General features: G+C 61.8%; 2 protein-coding genes across 3 annotated transcripts; both read right to left on the bottom strand.

Annotated features, from left to right (window-relative positions):
- Positions 1-3,487: 3,487 nt before the first annotated feature.
- LIMK1 (LIM domain kinase 1) lies at positions 3,488-12,577 on the bottom strand. 2 transcript variants are annotated; one of them, XM_057400222.1, is made up of 16 exons: positions 12,471-12,577; positions 10,502-10,598; positions 8,606-8,744; positions 8,123-8,232; positions 7,848-8,039; positions 6,808-6,913; positions 6,548-6,732; positions 6,280-6,463; positions 6,078-6,164; positions 5,718-5,849; positions 5,559-5,618; positions 5,410-5,475; positions 5,156-5,312; positions 4,988-5,043; positions 4,697-4,854; positions 3,488-4,609 (listed from the first exon to the last, which is right to left on the bottom strand). In XM_057400222.1, exons 1-16 carry the CDS (start codon positions 12,526-12,528, stop codon positions 4,456-4,458), a joined length of 1,941 nt encoding a protein of 646 aa, XP_057256205.1. In that variant the 5' UTR covers positions 12,529-12,577; the 3' UTR covers positions 3,488-4,455. The 2 variants fall into 2 exon arrangements, with proteins under 2 accessions (XP_057256205.1, XP_057256206.1); XM_057400223.1 differs by lacking the exons at positions 10,502-10,598; positions 12,471-12,577 and adding an exon at positions 9,988-10,115.
- A 1,305-nt stretch (positions 12,578-13,882) lies between these two features.
- LOC130594379 (elastin-like) lies at positions 13,883-17,971 on the bottom strand. Its single transcript, XM_057400224.1, has 11 exons — positions 17,734-17,971; positions 17,569-17,628; positions 16,998-17,120; positions 16,769-16,822; positions 16,433-16,567; positions 16,202-16,249; positions 15,749-15,790; positions 14,587-14,628; positions 14,346-14,375; positions 14,177-14,227; positions 13,883-14,029 (listed from the first exon to the last, which is right to left on the bottom strand). Exons 1-11 carry the CDS (start codon positions 17,963-17,965, stop codon positions 13,980-13,982), a joined length of 867 nt encoding a protein of 288 aa, XP_057256207.1. The 5' UTR covers positions 17,966-17,971; the 3' UTR covers positions 13,883-13,979.

The following is a 17,971-nucleotide window of genomic DNA, read 5'->3' on the forward strand; positions in this document are numbered from 1 at the left end:
TTCACCAGGACCATCCCTCAGGACCCCTTCAGCTGGGGATGGCGTGGGACCCAAAGAGGCACATGGGGTGCAGACATAGATGTCAGCAACCTGTGGCTTTGTCTGGGTGAACACGACCTGCCTCAAAGGTGACAACCAATGGGGACAGCTGGGCGCTGAGACTGGTGGAACTGAGCCACTCGTGTCGGTGTCAGGCTGGGCTGAAGGGTGCAGTGGGGCTGAGGGGTTCTGCCAGGCTGCCATCAGCTGCCTGGAGGAACATTGGTGGGGCAAGCGCAGCAGGTGGTGGTAGTGAAAGTCGTACTTGGGCACTGCTTCCTTGGGGGGCTTTGGTTTCACGCAGGACCACGAGGGCTGTGCGGGGGCCACCCCCCTGCCTGGTGAGGGGCAGCTCCCGGTCGGTGGCTCAATATCGGGCACGTTGTTAGTCACAGGAGTGACAGAGTGGCCACCGCTCAGGTCCTGCTGTGGCTGGCTGCCAGCTCTCACCTGGCTCTTCGCCTGCCCACCACCACAAGGCTGCTGCAGGGTCACCAGCAAGCGGTCCGATGACACGGGGTGCACCATGCACACCCTGCTCTGCAGCTCCACCCAGCTGGGCACAGGGCTGAAGCGACACTGAGGATCCTGTGGGGCTGGGGGCTCCCACTGTGGGGATGGGGGTCCCCCGGGGTCTTGTAGTGGCAGGGTACTGGGGTCCATGACGATCCAAGGGGTAATGGCCACAGGGGACTCCCGTTGCCCTGGTGTTCTGGAGAGCAACAGTGTCCACACCCGGCGTGGCATGGTGTCACCAAGGGCGCATTGGCAGCATTGTGACACTGGCAGGGTGTTTGCCCTTGTCCCTTCACCCGAGTAACATGGAACAGGCAAAGGGGCCACCCCGGGGTGGGAATGGAACCACTGTCACCTCCTTTAACAACCTCCCCCTGTCCTGGCCCCTCCTGCACTGAGACCGGGCATCCCCAGAGCAATAAACCATGAGAGTTCCCCAGTTCCTGGAACCCCTTCGGGATGCAGTCTCCCCCCTTCCTCTCCTAGCTGCAGCATCGCTAGGGACATCCTCAGGGACAACCCCCAGTCCCTTCTATGTCACCCCCTCCATGAGCTCCTTGGGGTCCAAGTTTTTCTACCTGAAGCTCAATCCCCTCCACCACCACCTCCCTCCCCCACCCCAAGAATGGAGATCCCCCACCCTGCAGACCCCAGTTTGGTTTAGGAAGGTGAGAAGGGTGGAGGGACAGCATGGGCCAGCCATGGGCCACCACTGTTCCCTGGGGCTTGTTTTACATCGATGGCAAAGCTGCTTCCACAGTTATGCAGCTCCATAACCTGCCAGTTGCCACCATAGGCTCTGCCATCGCGTGGTGTGACAGTCAGCATGGTCGCATGGGGCCCAGGGAGGGGAGCCTTGTGTCCCTGGTTGGCAGAGTGGGGCTGGGACAGAGGGTGATGAGGGAAGGACATGATGCTGCAGGAAGCACAGCAAAGCCATATATCCCTGGTGCTGGGTTTAAAAATGCCATGTTTACGTAGATCCAACAGAAGCAGCTGCAAGTGAGGTGGGGCTGGGTGGCCGATGGGATTCCCTGCATGGCTTTAACTCAGGGGAGCCTCACCTGGCCGGGACCAGAGTTTGTCCACGTACCTCTCACCAGCCCCGTCCACAAGGGGAGAGGGAGCTGGAGCAACAGCCCCTTCTTCCCACCCTCCCATCCTGCGTCCCTGGGAAAAGGGGAAACTGAGGCAGGCGGGTACCAACCCGCTAGCTTTGGCTTCAGCTCCTCGCAAGGGTTTCTGTGGTGACTTCGTCACATGCATGACCCAAGGAGGTGGCTTCTTTCCAGCCCAGGCTGCTGGAGGGACACATGGGGCTGTGACAGTAACACTTCCCTGCCCAAATCATGGAAAGACAGTTCAAACTGCTCCCGAACCACGCAAAGTGCCCAGTCCTGAGCTGGTAGGATCGATGCTGTGCACAGGGGACAACAGAATGACTCCGGGAGCAGTGCCAACTATGACAGAGATCCTACAGAGTTGGGAGCAGGATGGTGGATCAGATGGACATAGGAAAGAAGAGATCTCAGGACATCTCCAATCCAGCCTCCAGCCCTGGAGTATGGATGAGCAGAGACATAGAAATGCTGCTGGGAAGGGCTCCTGAGGTCCCACCTCCCGTTTACTGCCAGGAAATCCTCCAGTGTGGGCAAGACTTCCTGCACCCAAGCATTAAGACCTGTCCCCCATATCCCAGTGGAGTTGGATGGCCCCGCCAGACCACAATGACCCTACTCCAGCTCCCCATCTTCCTCTACAGCTGGGCAAGCTGGTGGGACCCCAGCATCCCTTCCCCAGCTCCACATAACCCTATGGAGCTGGGTTGCCCTGACTGGACACCAGCGCCTCCTCTCTGCACATCTCCTCAAGCCTCATAGGGACCCCACTGCCTGTCACCCCTGCCCACAGGAAGGGTCCCTCTGGCACCAGTGCCCACCCTGCCAATATGTGGGGAGAAGCCGTGTCCTTCCCGCCCTGTCCCCAAAATTTACCCATGCAGATGAAGATAAACTCAGAGGCCGACGGCTCATCCTCATCATTGCGGTCACAGCGAGATGTCTTTGTCTGGGCCTTGTGCATGAGGGTGGAGCAGGGGGAGGCTCTGCCAAGCAGCACTGGCTCAGCCACGTCTTTGGCAAAGCCACCAGTGCCACTGGCCCCCACCTTGGTGGCACTTTGCTGGCCCGCCAGCAGAGGGGATGGACATAGGCTCTCCCAGCTCTCTGCCTGCAGCAAGGGCCTCTGTGCCAAGCCAGGCTTGAGCTTGGTCAGAACTTCACCAGGACCATCCCTCAGGACCCCTTCAGCTGGGGATGGCGTGGGACCCAAAGAGGCACATGGGGTGCAGACATAGATGTCAGCAACCTGTGGCTTTGTCTGGGTGAACACGACCTGCCTCAAAGGTGACAACCAATGGGGACAGCTGGGCGCTGAGACTGGTGGAACTGAGCCACTCGTGTCGGTGTCAGGCTGGGCTGAAGGGTGCAGTGGGGCTGAGGGGTTCTGCCAGGCTGCCATCAGCTGCCTGGAGGAACATTGGTGGGGCAAGCGCAGCAGGTGGTGGTAGTGAAAGTCGTACTTGGGCACTGCTTCCTTGGGGGGCTTTGGTTTCACGCAGGACCACGAGGGCTGTGCGGGGGCCACCCCGCATGGGGCCCAGGGAGGGGACACAGGGCTTTGGGGTCTGGGGGGGGCTGGCCAGGTGGGGATGGTATCAGCCCCAGGTTTTTAAGGTGACTCACAAAGGGGTGGGAAAAGCATAAAGGGGGACAACAGTGCTGCCAGCACAGAAGAGACGAAGCTGGGGGATACCACCAAGCCCAGTACCCCTGCACCAGCCCAAGCAGAGGGACTGTCCCCTCCTGCCTCAACTTCCCCAAGAGCTCCCAGCCCCCTGCAGAGGCGAGCGATACCCAAGCAGGCTGGGCAGTGAGTGGGGAAGGATTTATTGACTCACGGCTCGGGGTACATCACAGTTTGAGCTCCCTTCCCGCCTCTGGAGAGGACATCGCCTTTGACTTCCCGGGCAAAAGTGCACGGAGAGGCTTCACAGTTTCATCCCTTTGGGAAAGCAGAACCGAGGCAGTGACAAATGGTAAACGCTACATCGTATGAAAAAATAATACAAACTCTTCTCTTTAAATATCTTACAGAAAAATGAACCTGAATAAAGAGCATGAAAAGCACCGCATGGTACAGCCCCCCACCACCCCAGGTCAAGGGCATCCACATCCCTGCACCCCTCTGGACCACTTGGTGCTGTCCCCAGGGATGTGCAGTCATGGATTAGCATGGGTAGCAGGGACATGAGGGCAGTGGCGACCAGATGGGTGCCCCCCATCCCTCATGGGTCCCTTGCTCAGCCGAGGGTGCTGGCAGTCCCCCAAGCCTCGGGTGCCAGCAAGGAGCAGCGTTAGAGGGGCTGGCCGAGGACAAGGGCATTGCTACGAGCCTGGGAGGCAAGGGGCCATGTACCCCCACCAAAGGAACCCTTTGGAGGTCCCCTCCTGTGTTGCAGTGCAAGTTCATGGAAAGCCAAGGCACCACCGCGAGGCCGCGGCTCTGTTCGGGGCAGCCCACGGGGCATGTGCGGGGCCAATGGCCACACAGCCCTGCGGGGCGAAGGCAAAGCAAGCCAGGGAGACGCAAGGATGGTCCCCATGGTGTGGCCAGGCTTCTCCAGGGGTATCAGCTACAGCGTGCAGGGGCCATGCAGCCCCGGGGAGAGCCAGCTCCCAGGGACAGTGTGGGCAGCAGCAGGCAGCCCGTGCAGAGATAGGCTTGGGGGGCTCATCCGGGGAGCCCCAGGGATCCAGCCCTGGGGATGGTGACAGCCAGAGGAGATGCTGGCGGCGGGCACAGCTCCTTGTCCTGTGGTTCCAGAGGGGATGCAGGGGTCTATCGAGGGGGTGCAGGCAGCCCGCCCTCGCTCCGCCGGTGCATCTCCCCAAAGGCTCGGTCCAGCTGCTCCAGCTGGGAGCTCAGCGGAAGGTGGATCTCCAGATGCATATGGAGGGTTTCCAGCCACTGCTCCAGCTTGCTGAAAGACGGCCTGAGCAAGAAGAGGGGACACATCGCAGCCGTGCTGTGTCTGTTCCCCACCCTTCACTAGCCCCAGGGGAGGTCCTCAAGGACTCACCGCTTCTCAGGGTCCAGATCGCAGCAGCAGACGGCGATGGGGAAGAAACTGGGGGGACAAGCTGGGGGACAGTAGCGGTCCAGGAAGCCCCTGACATTGAGGCCGAAGTCAGTGGTGCGGGGCAGGTAGTCGGGGTCAGCGCTCACCCGGCCAATGATCTGGGGAAGAGGAGCTGGCTCAGCCCCAAGGGAGCACCCTAACTCCAAGAAGGGAGGGACCCCAAACATAAGGCTCCCAACCCAAGGGATGAACTCAACCCCAAGTGAGTACCCCAGCCCCAGGGGTACTTGCCTCACACAGGACAATGCCAAAAGAGAAGATGTCCACCTTCTCATCGTAGCTCCTCCCTGTTGGGTAGATGGGTCAGGCCATGCTGCATGTCCTGTGCCTGCACCTCTGTCCCCTGCTTGGGGACAGAGCCCTGGCTGGCCATATGTCCCCTCATGTTGCCAGCCTCACCATTGATCATCTCTGGGGCCATCCAGTACGGGTTCCCCACCACTGTATACCGCTTCTTACGGTCCGGTTTCTTCAGGTTCTTGAGATGCTCAGGCTGGTTCTTCTCATCCACCATCAGCCGCGCCAGCCCAAAATCAGCCACTACCACACTCTTGTCCTGGGTGGAAGGAGAGGGGTGAGGCACGGGGGGAGCCACACAGGGGGCCAAGACCCCCACCTGGGCCTGGGGATGACACTGCTGAGGCAAGACTCACCTCCCGCACAAGGCAATTGTGAGAGTTGAGGTCACGGTGGATGATGTTCATGGAGTGGAGGTAGGCCTGTGGAAAGGATGGGCTGAGACTGGGACGCATCCCCACCCTGTGTTCCCCCACCCACCCACCCATCCCTTGGTGGCACCCACCATGCCAGCAGCAATGTCCTTGGCGAAGCTGACCCGCTGGCTCCAGGGGTAGTGGCTGTCCTGGGGGCAGGAGGGGGAATTTGCCAAAGAGAAAGGAGTTCCCAAGCCCCACTGGGGCTGTGGGGTGGTGGTGGGCTGACCTGCCCCCACAGTGCTCACCATGCTCTTAATGAGTCCCCTCAAGGTGCCCCCCTTGATGTACTCTGTGATAAAGTTGAGCCTCTTCTCCTTGTACAGCACCCCGATGAACTTGAGGACGTTTGGGTGCTCCAGGCAGCGCATCACCTTCACCTGCAGGACCACCCCAATCCTGTGACACCCCAAGCACCCACCCAGACAGACCCGCTGCTCACATGTTCTCCACTGAACAGGCAGGGCTGCCTGCACCTCATTGTGCCTGGCTACCCCTGCTTCAGGTGGTGTGTCCAGAATCCTGTGCCAGGGTGGGTGAGAACATGGGACAGCCTCATCCCCCGTGTCCCCCCAAGACTAGGGGGATCAAAGAAAGGGAACACTCACTTCTTTGAGGAAGGTCCTTTGCGTCTCCTCATCGAAGCGGATCAGCTCCTTCATGACCATCACTTCGCCCGTCTCCCGATGAGTTACCTGAAGGGCGCATGGGGGCTGAGTCACTGGGGAAAAGCTGGAGAAGATAGCTCCCCTCCATCCCTGGGGAGCCGAGACCCTCATGCTCATGACACTTCTGGCCATCCAGCCCCACCTTGATGGCCTGGCCGAAGCAGCCCTTGCCTAGCACCTCGCCATGGATCAGGTCAGAAGGGCGGAAGATGCGATGGGTGCGGGAGACGACGCGCAATGACTCAGAGCGACCGATGTCCTTGTGCTGGGACGCGGGCGAACCTACCGAGCCGGAGCCTGGAGACTTGTCTGTGCTGCAGCTCCTCCTGCAGGATGGATGGACAGACGGTCAGAGGGTGAACCTTAAGGACGTACCCCAACAGGAGAGGCGGGCAAACTGGTGGCCTTACGTGACAGCCCGCTGGCGCATGGCACCAGGCTCCCCGCAGGCTGGGGGGACCAGGGAGCGCAGAGGGCTGCATGGGGCAGTCAGGGGGCTGCAGGCAAGCCCCGGCTCGCGGGCAGGAGGCTCGTGGGGGTCGTGCTCAATGGTCAGCTGGAGCAAGCGCGTGGTCTCCTGGATCAGCACGTCGATCTGGGGGCAAAGAATGATTGCGGTGGTAGTTTTGCACCGGGGAGGGGGGCTGGCTTGGGGCAAGGGAGAGCATACTTCATCCAGGGGCACATGGCCAATGGGAGTGCCATTGATCTCCAGGATGCGGTCGCCCACATGGATGGAGTTCTTCATGTCAGGGCTGATGCAGTCTGGATCCACCCTGCAGGGCCAACAGGCAGCAGGGCTCAGCCCCCAACACTGTCATGGGTGGGGATGTGCTGGGACACAGCCCATGAGCCACCCCCAGGGAATGGGGACAAGCTGCCACATCCTCTGCAAGTCACTTTATGTGAGATGTGAGCACTTGCGGCAGTGTTCAAGGCCAGGCTGGACACAGGGGCTTGGAGCAAGCTGCTCTAGTGGAAGGTGTCCCTGCCCATGGCAGGAGCTGGAGCTGGATGAGCTTTAAGGTCCCTTCAGCCCAAATCAGTCTGATTTTATGATTCATTACTGTCACAGTACCCATGAGCCACCCCTGCTAAAAAGGGAAATACAGGCACACTGCCCACAAACCAGCCTTGCTTGATGGGGTCATGCTGTCACAGTACCCATGTATCACCCCTCTGGGATTGGGACACACAGTCACGGCACCCACAAGTCACCCCCGAGAGATGGGCAGTAGTAGATGAGGCCATTAGTGACATGGTTTAGTGGTGGCCTTGGCAGCGCTGGCTAACGGTTGGACTTGATGATCCTAAAGGTCTTTACCAGCCTGGTTGATTCTATGGGGACTTGCAGGCATGACGCCCATGAGCCACTCCTGCAGGAGTACCTCCAAGCCATCCCAAGGACACAGGGATTTGCCACCCCTCTACTCACAGTCACCCTGGTAGACAGAGCAATTCTAGCACATAACCCCAAACCACCCTGATGGTCAGGGACACACCAGCACAGTCCCCACAAACCAAGCCCAGTAGCTGGGGACATGCCACCATGGTCCCCACTGGCCACCCCTGGCCAATGGGGACACTCCAGCCCCATCCCTCACCCTCCAACCCCGAAAGACCTCTGCAGGGTGGATCCCACCAGCAGAAGGGGCACAGGATACCCCCAGCCCTGGGGAGGGGACAGTGGCAGAGGGGACACAGACGCACTCTCGGACACGGACAGTGTGGGGGTGCTCAGTGCCACAGCCTTGGTCGATGGAGACGGAGAATCCACGTTTGCCGTCAGAGCAGGCAGGGATGGAGACGAGCGTGACGGTGTGTGGGATGCGGGAAGCCGGCGAATCTGGCAGGATCTGCTCGATGACCGGTGTCACCACCATCTGGTAGTAGCAGTGCCCACTGTGGGGCCAAGAGGAGGCCGGTGGGTGGGGATTGTGAGGGGACGTGTGTCCCCCAAGCCACCCTCCCAGGCTGGGACATACCAGTAGAGCTTGGAGCGCTCCACCAGTGCATAGGTGTCCCCATCACCGATGAATACGTGGCAGTTGAGGCAGCTGAAGCACTCGGGGTGGTACTTTTGCTCCCCGGCCACCTGAGAGCAGACACCATCAGCCCCGGGATTCCAGGTATCTGGGGCACCCAGTGTGCATGCCAGGGCTTGGATAGTGCTAGCAGCACCCATGGCTGCACCCATGCCAAGGGAAGGGCAGGCTGAGCCGTGGAGTGGTGGGGACAGATGTACCATCAGGTTGGGGATGGCTATGCCACCAGGCTGGGGACAGCTACAAGGACATCTCCCCACCATCTGTGGGCCTTCCACCCTGCATCCCGCAGCCCCAGCATGGTGGCACACCCTCCAGGGTCCCTCTAAACCTGCACATCCTTCCCACCTCATCCCCTTCCTGGAGCTGAGTCGTGGGTCAGGACTCTGTGTCTGTCTCCCAGATGTCCCCACTGACGCTCACCATGACAAGCCCCTTGGTGATCTGTTCAGAACAGCCATGGCAGAGCTCCCCGAAGCGCACCCAGTAATCCTTCTTACAGTACAGGCGTCCATCCTTCTCGTAGTACTGGTGGGACAGGGAGGCCCCACACTCACAGCACCTGTGGCAAGGGACAAGGACCCCCTAGTCACCATGTCCCCCTTGTCACTATATCTCCATTGTCACCCCAGGGAAAAGCCAGTGTCCCCCTGCCCACCAGCCCTACAGCTCCCTGGGCAAGCTGTTTCCCACTTCTTTCCCTGCTGCAGGGCCACCACATCCATGTGTCACTAGCAGCGCAGACTGGCACTGCAGAGACACAGGGTTGAACAGGACAGAGGACGTGGAGCAGGGACATGTGTGGGGAGGGAGATGCCAGCCCTGCAACAAAGTGCCAGCCTGGTCATAGAGACACAGAGGGATGGGCCACCCTGGCTACAGACAGAGGGATGTGCCAGCCTTGAGGGTGCAGCACTCTGCGTGTTACTAGCATGATGGAGGGGGATGCACAGTGAGGATGCAGAAGCTGCACTGGGGCCACGACTTGGGGGTGCAGGAGTGCACAGGGCTGTGTGATGGGAGGGTGCATCCAGGCATGCAGAGGGGGCTGTGAGCTTTGGGAGTGCACAGGCAGGTGCAGGAGTGTTGTGTTGCATCGGGGGTACAAGGGGGTGCTCAAGGGGATTTGCTGGGGGACTAGAGGCGCTGGGGGGTGCAGGGGAGGGTGCAGGGGGGGCTGTCGGGGGGTGCACAGGGGTTGCACAGGGGGTGCAGAGGGGGCAGTCGGGGGGTGCAGGGGGGGTGTACGGGGACTGCCGCAGGCGGGGGCGGGTGCCGCGCTCAGGTGGTATCCAACCAATCAGGCGTGACGTCAGGACAGGGAATTTCCCCACCCCATGACATCATCGCAAGAGGACTCTACCGCCAGATCCAGGCCTCCCCCGCGCCAGGAGTCGGAGCAGAGGCGCAATGGGGGAGGGGTGCGGCTGTTGGGCCCCGCCCTCTTAACCCCCACGCTGCCGAGTGCCCCGATGAGGAGCCGTATCCCCCCATGATGAGTGACATGGGGCTGGGGCCCACACTTCCTTCCACGGGGTGGTGGGCACAGGAGGAGGAGGAGGAGGAGGAGGAGGAGGAGGAGGAGGAGGAGGAGGAGGAGAAGGAGAGGAGAGGAGAAAGGTTTTTGCACCAGTGAGCCCCGTGCTGCCGGAAGCTGGTCTCCCATGGGGCAGCCGGGGAGTTGTGGGGGGCTGGATACAGCTATGGCCCCACAGCGGTTTCACTGCACTGACAGCCCATGGAGGGTGGACTCAAGCATCTCCCAGAGGGCCATAGGGGTGCAGCATCCATCCCGACCCACTCACTTGGCTCCGGAGCTCAGGATGTGGCTCTTCCTCAGTGCTGCTACCAGCATCCTCCACGGGACGTGATGGAGGGGACCACCCCCGTGCCCTGCTGTGCTCGACACCCCCACCCCCACTGGGACACCTGCAAGGTCCCAGCCACCCCTTGTGCCCCCCAAACCTGGGACCTTCCTCCTCGTCCTCTGCAGAGCTCCCACAGCTTGAGCTACTGGGAGTGAAAGAGGAAACAAGAGAGGGAGGGAGGAGGATGGGTGACATCAGCCCCACACGTCCCGTCACGGGTCATTGGGCAGGAAGGGACAGCAGTGGGGTGCAGGCAGTGGGGCCCTCTGCCAGGCTTTGCATCCCCCAGCCAGGCCTGCCTGCACCCTGCAGCTGCGCTCCCGCCAGCATCCGGGTGCATGTGACAGCCTCCTGTGTGTGGTCGTCAGGGCAGGAGTGGGATCTGCTGCTCCTGTCCCCGGCAGCATCCCGGTGTCCCCGCTGCTGTCCTGGCTGCACCGCGCGCTCCTACCGGAAGCAGTCGGCATGCCAATCCACGTTCAGCGCCTGCAGGTACTGCCCATCATAGATGCCCTGCCTGCAGCTCGCACACACCGGGAGGTCGGTCCCTGCGTGGAGGGGGGAACATAATGGGGACACGGCTGTCACCCTGCCAGCTACCCACAGGCACAGCCCCCAGGATGTCCCTCTGTCCTTGTCGCTCCATTCAGGGTGATGAATTTCACCCCCCCTGGCCCCCACCCATCAATCTTGTAACGGGGACAAGGTCGTGGTGACGATGTCCCCAGAGCTGGGGACAGGGCAGGGCCTCAGTGCCAGTCAGGTCCCGCTGTGCCAGGCCACCCCTGTACCCTGGGGACCTAATCGTGGGTGCCCATAGGATGGGGGGACACAGAGTGGTTGAGGGGCACGGGGTAGGATCGGGGACCTAGGGGTGCAACACAGAGGTGCTGAAGGGGAGGCAAGGGCTTAGCCATCATAGGGAACAGGCAAGTAAGGGGGTGCAGGGGTGATGGGGGGCTGGGGACAGCAGGACAGATGCTTGGGGTGCACTGAGACATAGCAGATGGAGGGAGGGGTGCTTAGTGCTTGCGGCTGGACATGCAGGAGGGGTGGGATGGGAGCGGGAGCACATACTGAGATGCAGGATGGGTGCGGGAGGGATGACAGGCGGCAGGAAGGGGGCAGAGGAGGGATGCAGGATGGGTGTAGGGGGAGATAAAGACTGTCAGACTGGAAGGGATGTGAAGGAGGGATCCAGTGGGACATAAAGCACATGGGGGAGACACAGAGGGGTGCAGGATGTGTGCTGTGGGATGTAGAGTGAATGGGGAATGGACGACAGAGGGGTGCAGGATGTGTGCTGGGGGATGCACGGTGTGCGGGGGGGGACAGCAGAGGGGTTCAGCATGGGTGCTGGGGTGGCAGAGAGGGATGCAGCATGGATGGAGTATATGATCAGTGCAGAGACACCAAGGGGTGCAGGATGGGTGTTGGGGGTGGTCTGCAGAATGGAAAGAGGTGAGAGATGGGGGGGCTGCAGAGATCCTCAGGGTGTGAGGAGGGTGAGATGTGCTAAGGGTGCAGAGTGCATGGAAGGCACAGCAGGGATGTGGTGGTGCAGGGAAGGAGGCATGAGGCATAGGGGGGTAGGGATATTGGGGTGCAGGAAGGAAGGTGCAAGGTGTTTGTATGCTGCAGGGAGGGATGCAGGCTGGAGGGGATGTGGGGGGTGCAAGGTGTTTGTATGCTGCAGAAGGGATGCCGGTTGGATGGGATGCAGTAGGGGGATGTTGTGGTACAGGGAGGGATGCAGGCTGGATGGAGGGTGTGGGCAGGGATGCAGTAGGGTTACAGCCTAAAGAAGTGGTACAGAAGGAGATCTGGGGGTACATGGGGGATGAAGGCTGAAGTGCAAGGGGAAATTTGAGAGTGCAGGGCAGATGCAGGTTGACCAAGGGGATGCAAGGTGGGGATACAGGTTGAATAAATAGGGGGTGCAGGAGGAGATTTGAGGATTCAGGCTGAAAAGGGGGTGCAGGGGGATGCAGGGTGCAATGTGGGCTGGATGAGGGGTGCAGGGTGGATGTGGGGGTGCAGGTGGGATGCAGGCTAGATGGGTAGAGCAGGGGACAGATGCAGGCCGAACAGGGGGTGCATGGGAGATGCAGGGGGGCAAGACAGTTGCAGGCTAGAAAAGGGGTGCAGGGGGGATGGCAGGGTGCAATGCGGGCTGGATGGGTAGTGCAGAGGGTGATCTGTGGGTGCAAGGGCACGTTGGCTGGCTGAAGATTGTGGAGGGGGTGTGGGGGGGTGCAAGCTGGATGGAGAGTGCAGAGGAGGGTGCAGGGGGTGCAGTCTGGGCGGTGAGAGCAGGGGATGCGCGGGGCCGAAGGCTGGGCGGGGGGGGGGTCGCAGGGCCCAAGCGGCGACGGAAGCGCTGAGTCAGGCGGGGGAGGGGAGAGCGGGGGGTCACGCACCTTCGTCCTCTCCCATAGGCTCGTTCCTCCAGGTGCAGCACAGCAGCATCAACCTCATGCAGCCGCACTGCCCGGCGCCGCGCCAGGCCCTGCCCTCGCCCCCGCCCTCGCCCCGGGTCGGGTCGGGTCGGGTCCGGTCGGGGTCGGGTCCGGTCCGGTCCGGTCCGGTTCCGGTTCCGGTTCCGGTTCCGGTTCCGGTCCCGGCCCGATCGGGCCCCGGCCCTACCGCTGCCGCTGCGGCTCCGGCGCGCGGGGATGGCCCGGCGGGAGCACGGCGCCGGCGCGGCCGCGGGAGGGGCGGGGCAAAGGGGGGCGGACGTGGGAGGCGTGGGAGCCGTGCAGCCCGTGCAGTCGCGGCGGGCAACGTGGGAGCCCCGTGCGCTGGCCCGGCTGTCACCGTGCCGCGGGGCGCAGGCCTGGGACCCCAGCTGCCACTGCGGGGTAGGGGGAGGACGTCCCCATCCTCCTGGGGATGTCACCATGGGGAGGGCACGGGTGTCCCCTTTATCCCCCGGGCTGTCACCATGGCGCAGCGCATGGATGTGTTCCTCGTCCCCTGGGCTGACACCAAGGGGCATGGACATACCCCTTGGTCCTCAGGCTGTCCGCATGGGACGGGGCATGCACGTGTCCCTGCACCCCTCAGCTGTCACCATGGGGCAGAGCAACCATCATCCCTGGGGATGTCACTGTGGGACAGGGCATGGATGTCCCTCCATCCCCAAGCTGCCACCGTGGAAACATGGGCACACCCCTGCGTCCCCAGGCTCTCCCCTCACCTACCCGCTGTGTCCTAGGTCTGTGACCACAGAGTGGGGCACACGGCATCCCCCCGACCACGGACCCAGCTAGTCCCCAGGCTTAGGCAGAGCCACAGGCACAGAGATGGGGCGGTGGCATCCACCGCTGCCACCACCACAGGGAGGGGAACTAGGACACAGGACAGAGCCAGAGTCATTTAAAAACTTGTCTTTTATTTGTCTGTCGGAAGTGAGTTCCTCTGCATAGGGCGTCCCACCCGGTTATAGCAAAGTGAGTAACATGAAGGGACAGAGCCCCTCCTGGCCGCGGCCCCCCTGGAGCGCGGGGACCGGGGGGAGCCCAGGGCTGTCAGGGACATCCCTCCCCGAGCAGCTCCCCGCTGCTGGGACCCCCTTCCCTCCTTCCCTCCCTCCAATGTGAGGTGCCCCTCATCCTGCCCTCCCCCCTCCGGGGACAGGGCTGAGGCTGGTAGGGTGGCGACACCCCAAGAGCCCCTCAAATCCCGCAGGGAGCAATAGCACCAAGGGGGACGGCTGCTCGCCGCAGTTTATTCCGTGCTCCCCACCGGGATGGAGGGGCTGGGGGTGGGACAAGCGCTGCCGGAGGCACGGGGCCCCTCCTGGGAACGTTGGGTCCGGGGTTTTGGGGGGTGGGGGGTGGTGGGGGTGTCTCAGCTTCGCTTGGGATTTACATTCTGGACCATGCAGTAGCACCAAAGTTCATGAGGTCATGGGTGACGACGTGCGGTTACTTCCGCTTCCTCCCGCAGTACTTCCCTTGTGCGCAGCCCACGCCGCCTGGGGGTGGGGGGCGGGGAGGGGGATGTGCGCAGGGTCAGGCTTCCTCTGCACCCTCCAACCCCGGGGGGTGGGGGGGTGGGGGTGAAGGGCACGGGTGCAGGAGCCGGCCCCATTGTGGTGGGGGTCACCAGTGGCAGCGCTCACCTCTAAAGCCCAGGGCACCGAGGGCTCCTCCATAGGTCTTGGGGGGCTTCCCTGCAGGGAGGAGAGGAGTGGGGTGAGTGGGACCTCCAACCTGCTCGGCCGCTGGGTGCAGGGGATAGATAAACCCCCTCCACCCTAAAAATACCCCATATGGGGGATGGACACTCACCACCAAATCCCAGCTGACCAGCAACCCCACCTGAAAGGAGAGTGGAGCCTTCAGCAGTCACCAGGCACCCCTATTGCTTTGCCCCACACCCCCCAGCCAAGGGCCCCCAGCTCAGTCCACCACCCTGCATCCCTCCCCAGGCTGTGGCCATGTCCCCCTGCTCCGTGGGCTGTGCGTGTCTCCATGAGCTGTCACAAAATGTGCCCTGGGAGGTGCCGAGGCACAGAGCTGGGAATGGTACCTGGAAGTATTGGTGACACACCGAAGCCGGGAACTCCAACCCCTGGGGAAAAAGCAATAGCCAGTGACAGGTTATGACAGCAGTGCCACCCCAGCCTTGCCTGGCTGGGGCACCCTGGCTGGGGTCACTTGGAGGGACGGAAGCGGCTACAAAAGCCCCTATCCCCACCATGGCACCTATCTGGGTTTGAGGTGCTCTCCCAGGCAGTACTGTGCACAGCAGGGGATGGCAGCAGGTGAGGACAGCAAGTCGGGACAAGTGTGATGTGGCAGGGAACATACTCCCGCCCCACCCCAAACATGGGCACTCACCTGGCTGCAGCCCCCCGACACCAAAACCTGTGGGATGAGAGAACCCTGTTGAGGGTGGGGAGTGTAGGGACAAGGGTGGGGATGGGGACAGAGATGAGGGTCACACTTTAACCCCCCCCGGCCAGAGCAGCTCCTGTTTCTTACCTGGCTTGGGAGGTTTCCCAGCAGCTCCTGGATACAAGAGCCCTGTGTCAGAGAAGGGCATCAGTGCAGCCCTCACTGGGGCTCCCTGCTGCTGTGGTGCAGCCAGACCCTGCTATGAGACCAGAGGGTCACCGGGCAGTGACCCGCATCTCTGCATATTGGGGACACGGTGCAGTACCTGCCCCTGTCCCCACGGAATGGCAACGCTGGTGCTATGACCCTTGGTACCTGATTGGTGATAGCATTCCTTTCTGATGCCCGGGAGCAGGGCAGGCAGCAGACACAAGATGGGGCACAGGGCACAGTGACTGTGTGTGGTGTGACCCAGAGGGGACAAAAGTGACCCTGCAAACCCTGCATCCCATACAAACCCTTCCTTTTCCAGCACTCTGCCAGCATGCTGCTGCTGCTCCTCTCCCTGGACCCCAGCCCTGAAGAGCCCTGATGCCAGGGGCCAGCATCACTCACCAGCACCAAGCCCACCAACTCCGAGGCCACCAGCTCCAAGGCCACCGACTCCAAGGCCACCTATAATGGGGAGCCTGAGTGAGTGCCAGCAGGGACAGGCCTAGCCTGATGTGTGCCTGTCCTTCATCAGACAGCCACCTATGCCGTAGGGAAGCATCCCTCCCCTCTTATCCCTCTGGGGGGGCATCCCCCTGCCGCCCCATCCTCACTGCCTGGGTTCAGCTCCTGCTAGCACCTACCTGGGACACCGCTGATCCCTGGGACTCCAACCCCGGGAACACCTGCCAGAAAGACACCATTAACTCGTCCCCCCACAGCTCAGCACCCACAACTCTGGGCACCTCAGACAGTGCTAAACCCACTGAGGTGGCCCTAACACCCATCCTAGGTGGCCCCAACACCCATATCACAGTACCCAGAGCAAGAAGACCTGGAGGGGGTTCACCCCTGTGTAATGCATCACTGCAAGCAGTGCAAAGGAGGTTAAAAATGTCCCTAGTGAGTCACGGGGAGGGGGCACAGATGGCACATTGCACCCATAGGTGCCAGCATGCCACCTCCAGTGCCTGGGCCACCTTCCACTGTGGCACCAGGGCACACAAAGTGAGGACAGCACCCTGAATGGCCACATGAGAAGGGTACCCAGTGACCGTCTGGGGTGGACCTTGGGGCCGGGTGGCAGAGATACCTACCCAATTTCGGAGGTTTAGCACCAGGCTGCACCCCTAATTGGGGGATGCCTGCAAAGCAAATGAGGACACCACAGTTAGGCCGGTCCCCCCTGTGCCCCTCCCACATGCCACCATCCCCCATCCCGCCTGCATCCCCCCCGGCCACCCTGCAATGTGACTTGGTGGCTTTTAGCATCCCTGGCCACCCCTGCCCCCAGGCAGGTCCCCATGGGGGTGTGAGGAAGCACGTACCTGCCCCGGGGAGGATGCCAGTACCAGGTACCCCCACACCCGGCACTAGCCCAGGCACACCACCGACACCAGGCGTCACTCCTGGCACCCCAGCAACACCAGGCACTGCACCAGGCACCCCTCCAACGCCAGCACCTGCAGAGAGAGGGGGTGAGGTGGCGTGGGGAGGTCACCGTGTGATCCCCATGCTCCCATGATCTGCTCAACATGCGGTGCCCATCCAGAAGCCTCTGGGCTCCCCTGGGGCCAGGCTGTGCCACAGCAGGGCTCGGGGAGAGCTTGGCTGCCCACCAAGTGGCGAGAGCTGCCAGCAATGGGCTCCTCTGGCCGACTCACCGAATTTGGCTGCCTTTGCTGCTGCTTTGGCTGCTGCAGCTGGAACTCCGACCCCTGAGCAGAGACATCAAGAGGGCATTAGTGTCCCTGGGGGCGTCCTCTCCAGCAATGCTGGGCAGAGCCTATCCCTCCAAGGAGTGGCCATGAGCTGACAGAGACCACTGAGGTCCTCCTTGTGCCTCTCCTCCCCAGACAGGCTGCCACCATCACCTGCCATCCTCCTCCTCACCTGGGATACCTCCAACACCAGGGACCAGGCCACCAACTCCAGGAGCAAGGCCACCTACACCGGGAGCCAGTCCACCTACACCAGGTGCAAGTCCACCCACACCAGGAGCCAGACCACCTGCTCCTGCAAGGAGAGAGGGAAGGAAGAGGGGTGGTGGAAGAGGAGCTCAGGAAGAGAGGTGGTGGAAGGAACTGGCCGAAAAGCCATGGCAGGCTGGGCTGAGCACATGGATGGACAGATGAGTGGACAGAAGGATACTGAGGTGGTTGGCTGGCTGGTGGTGTGGATGGGTGAGTAGAAGGGAGGGTGGATGGACTAATGTATGAGGTGTAAGGATGGTGAACCTAGGAACCTTCATGCAGACCAGCTTTCTGGAGAGCACCCGCTGACACAGCCATGACTTCATCCCACATCCTCATCTCCTCATCCCTGTGGAGAGCTCATCCCTCATCCCGACCCACAGGGACCCTGTTCAGTGCTGGGCCTCAACTCCAACAAAGGCAGTAACCTGGGGTGAGGAAGTGCCAGGAGACAGTACATGTGGGATAACCCTGGAGAGATCCCATCTTACCATACTTGGCTGCTTTGGCGGCTGCTTTGGCAGCAGCGGCAGCTGCTGGGGCTCCAACTCCTGGGGGAGAGGGGAAGCGTGAGGAGCAGTGATGGGCCATGGTGGTCACACCAGCACCCCTCAGCCTCTGGAGACATGCCAAGCATCCCTTAGACACCACCTCACCTGGAATGCCTCCCACCCCAGGCACCAGACCAGGCACACCAACTCCAGGGACGCCAACTCCAGGCACGCCGACACCGGGCACGCCGACACCGGGCACACCAACACCGGGGACACCAACACCAGGCACACGCCCTGCTCCTGCAGAGAGAGGTTCAGGATGTGGCTGAGCAGGCTCTGTATGCACTGGCCTTCTGCCACCCACAGTGCTGGAGGTGCCCCCCATTCTGCTCATTGTGAG

This window comes from Pezoporus wallicus, unplaced genomic scaffold (assembly GCF_028554395.1).
Source record: "Pezoporus wallicus isolate ANWC-B61680 ecotype Strahan unplaced genomic scaffold, APGP_CSIRO_Pwel_v1 contig_8716, whole genome shotgun sequence".
Taxonomy (NCBI): domain Eukaryota; kingdom Metazoa; phylum Chordata; class Aves; order Psittaciformes; family Psittacidae; genus Pezoporus; species Pezoporus wallicus.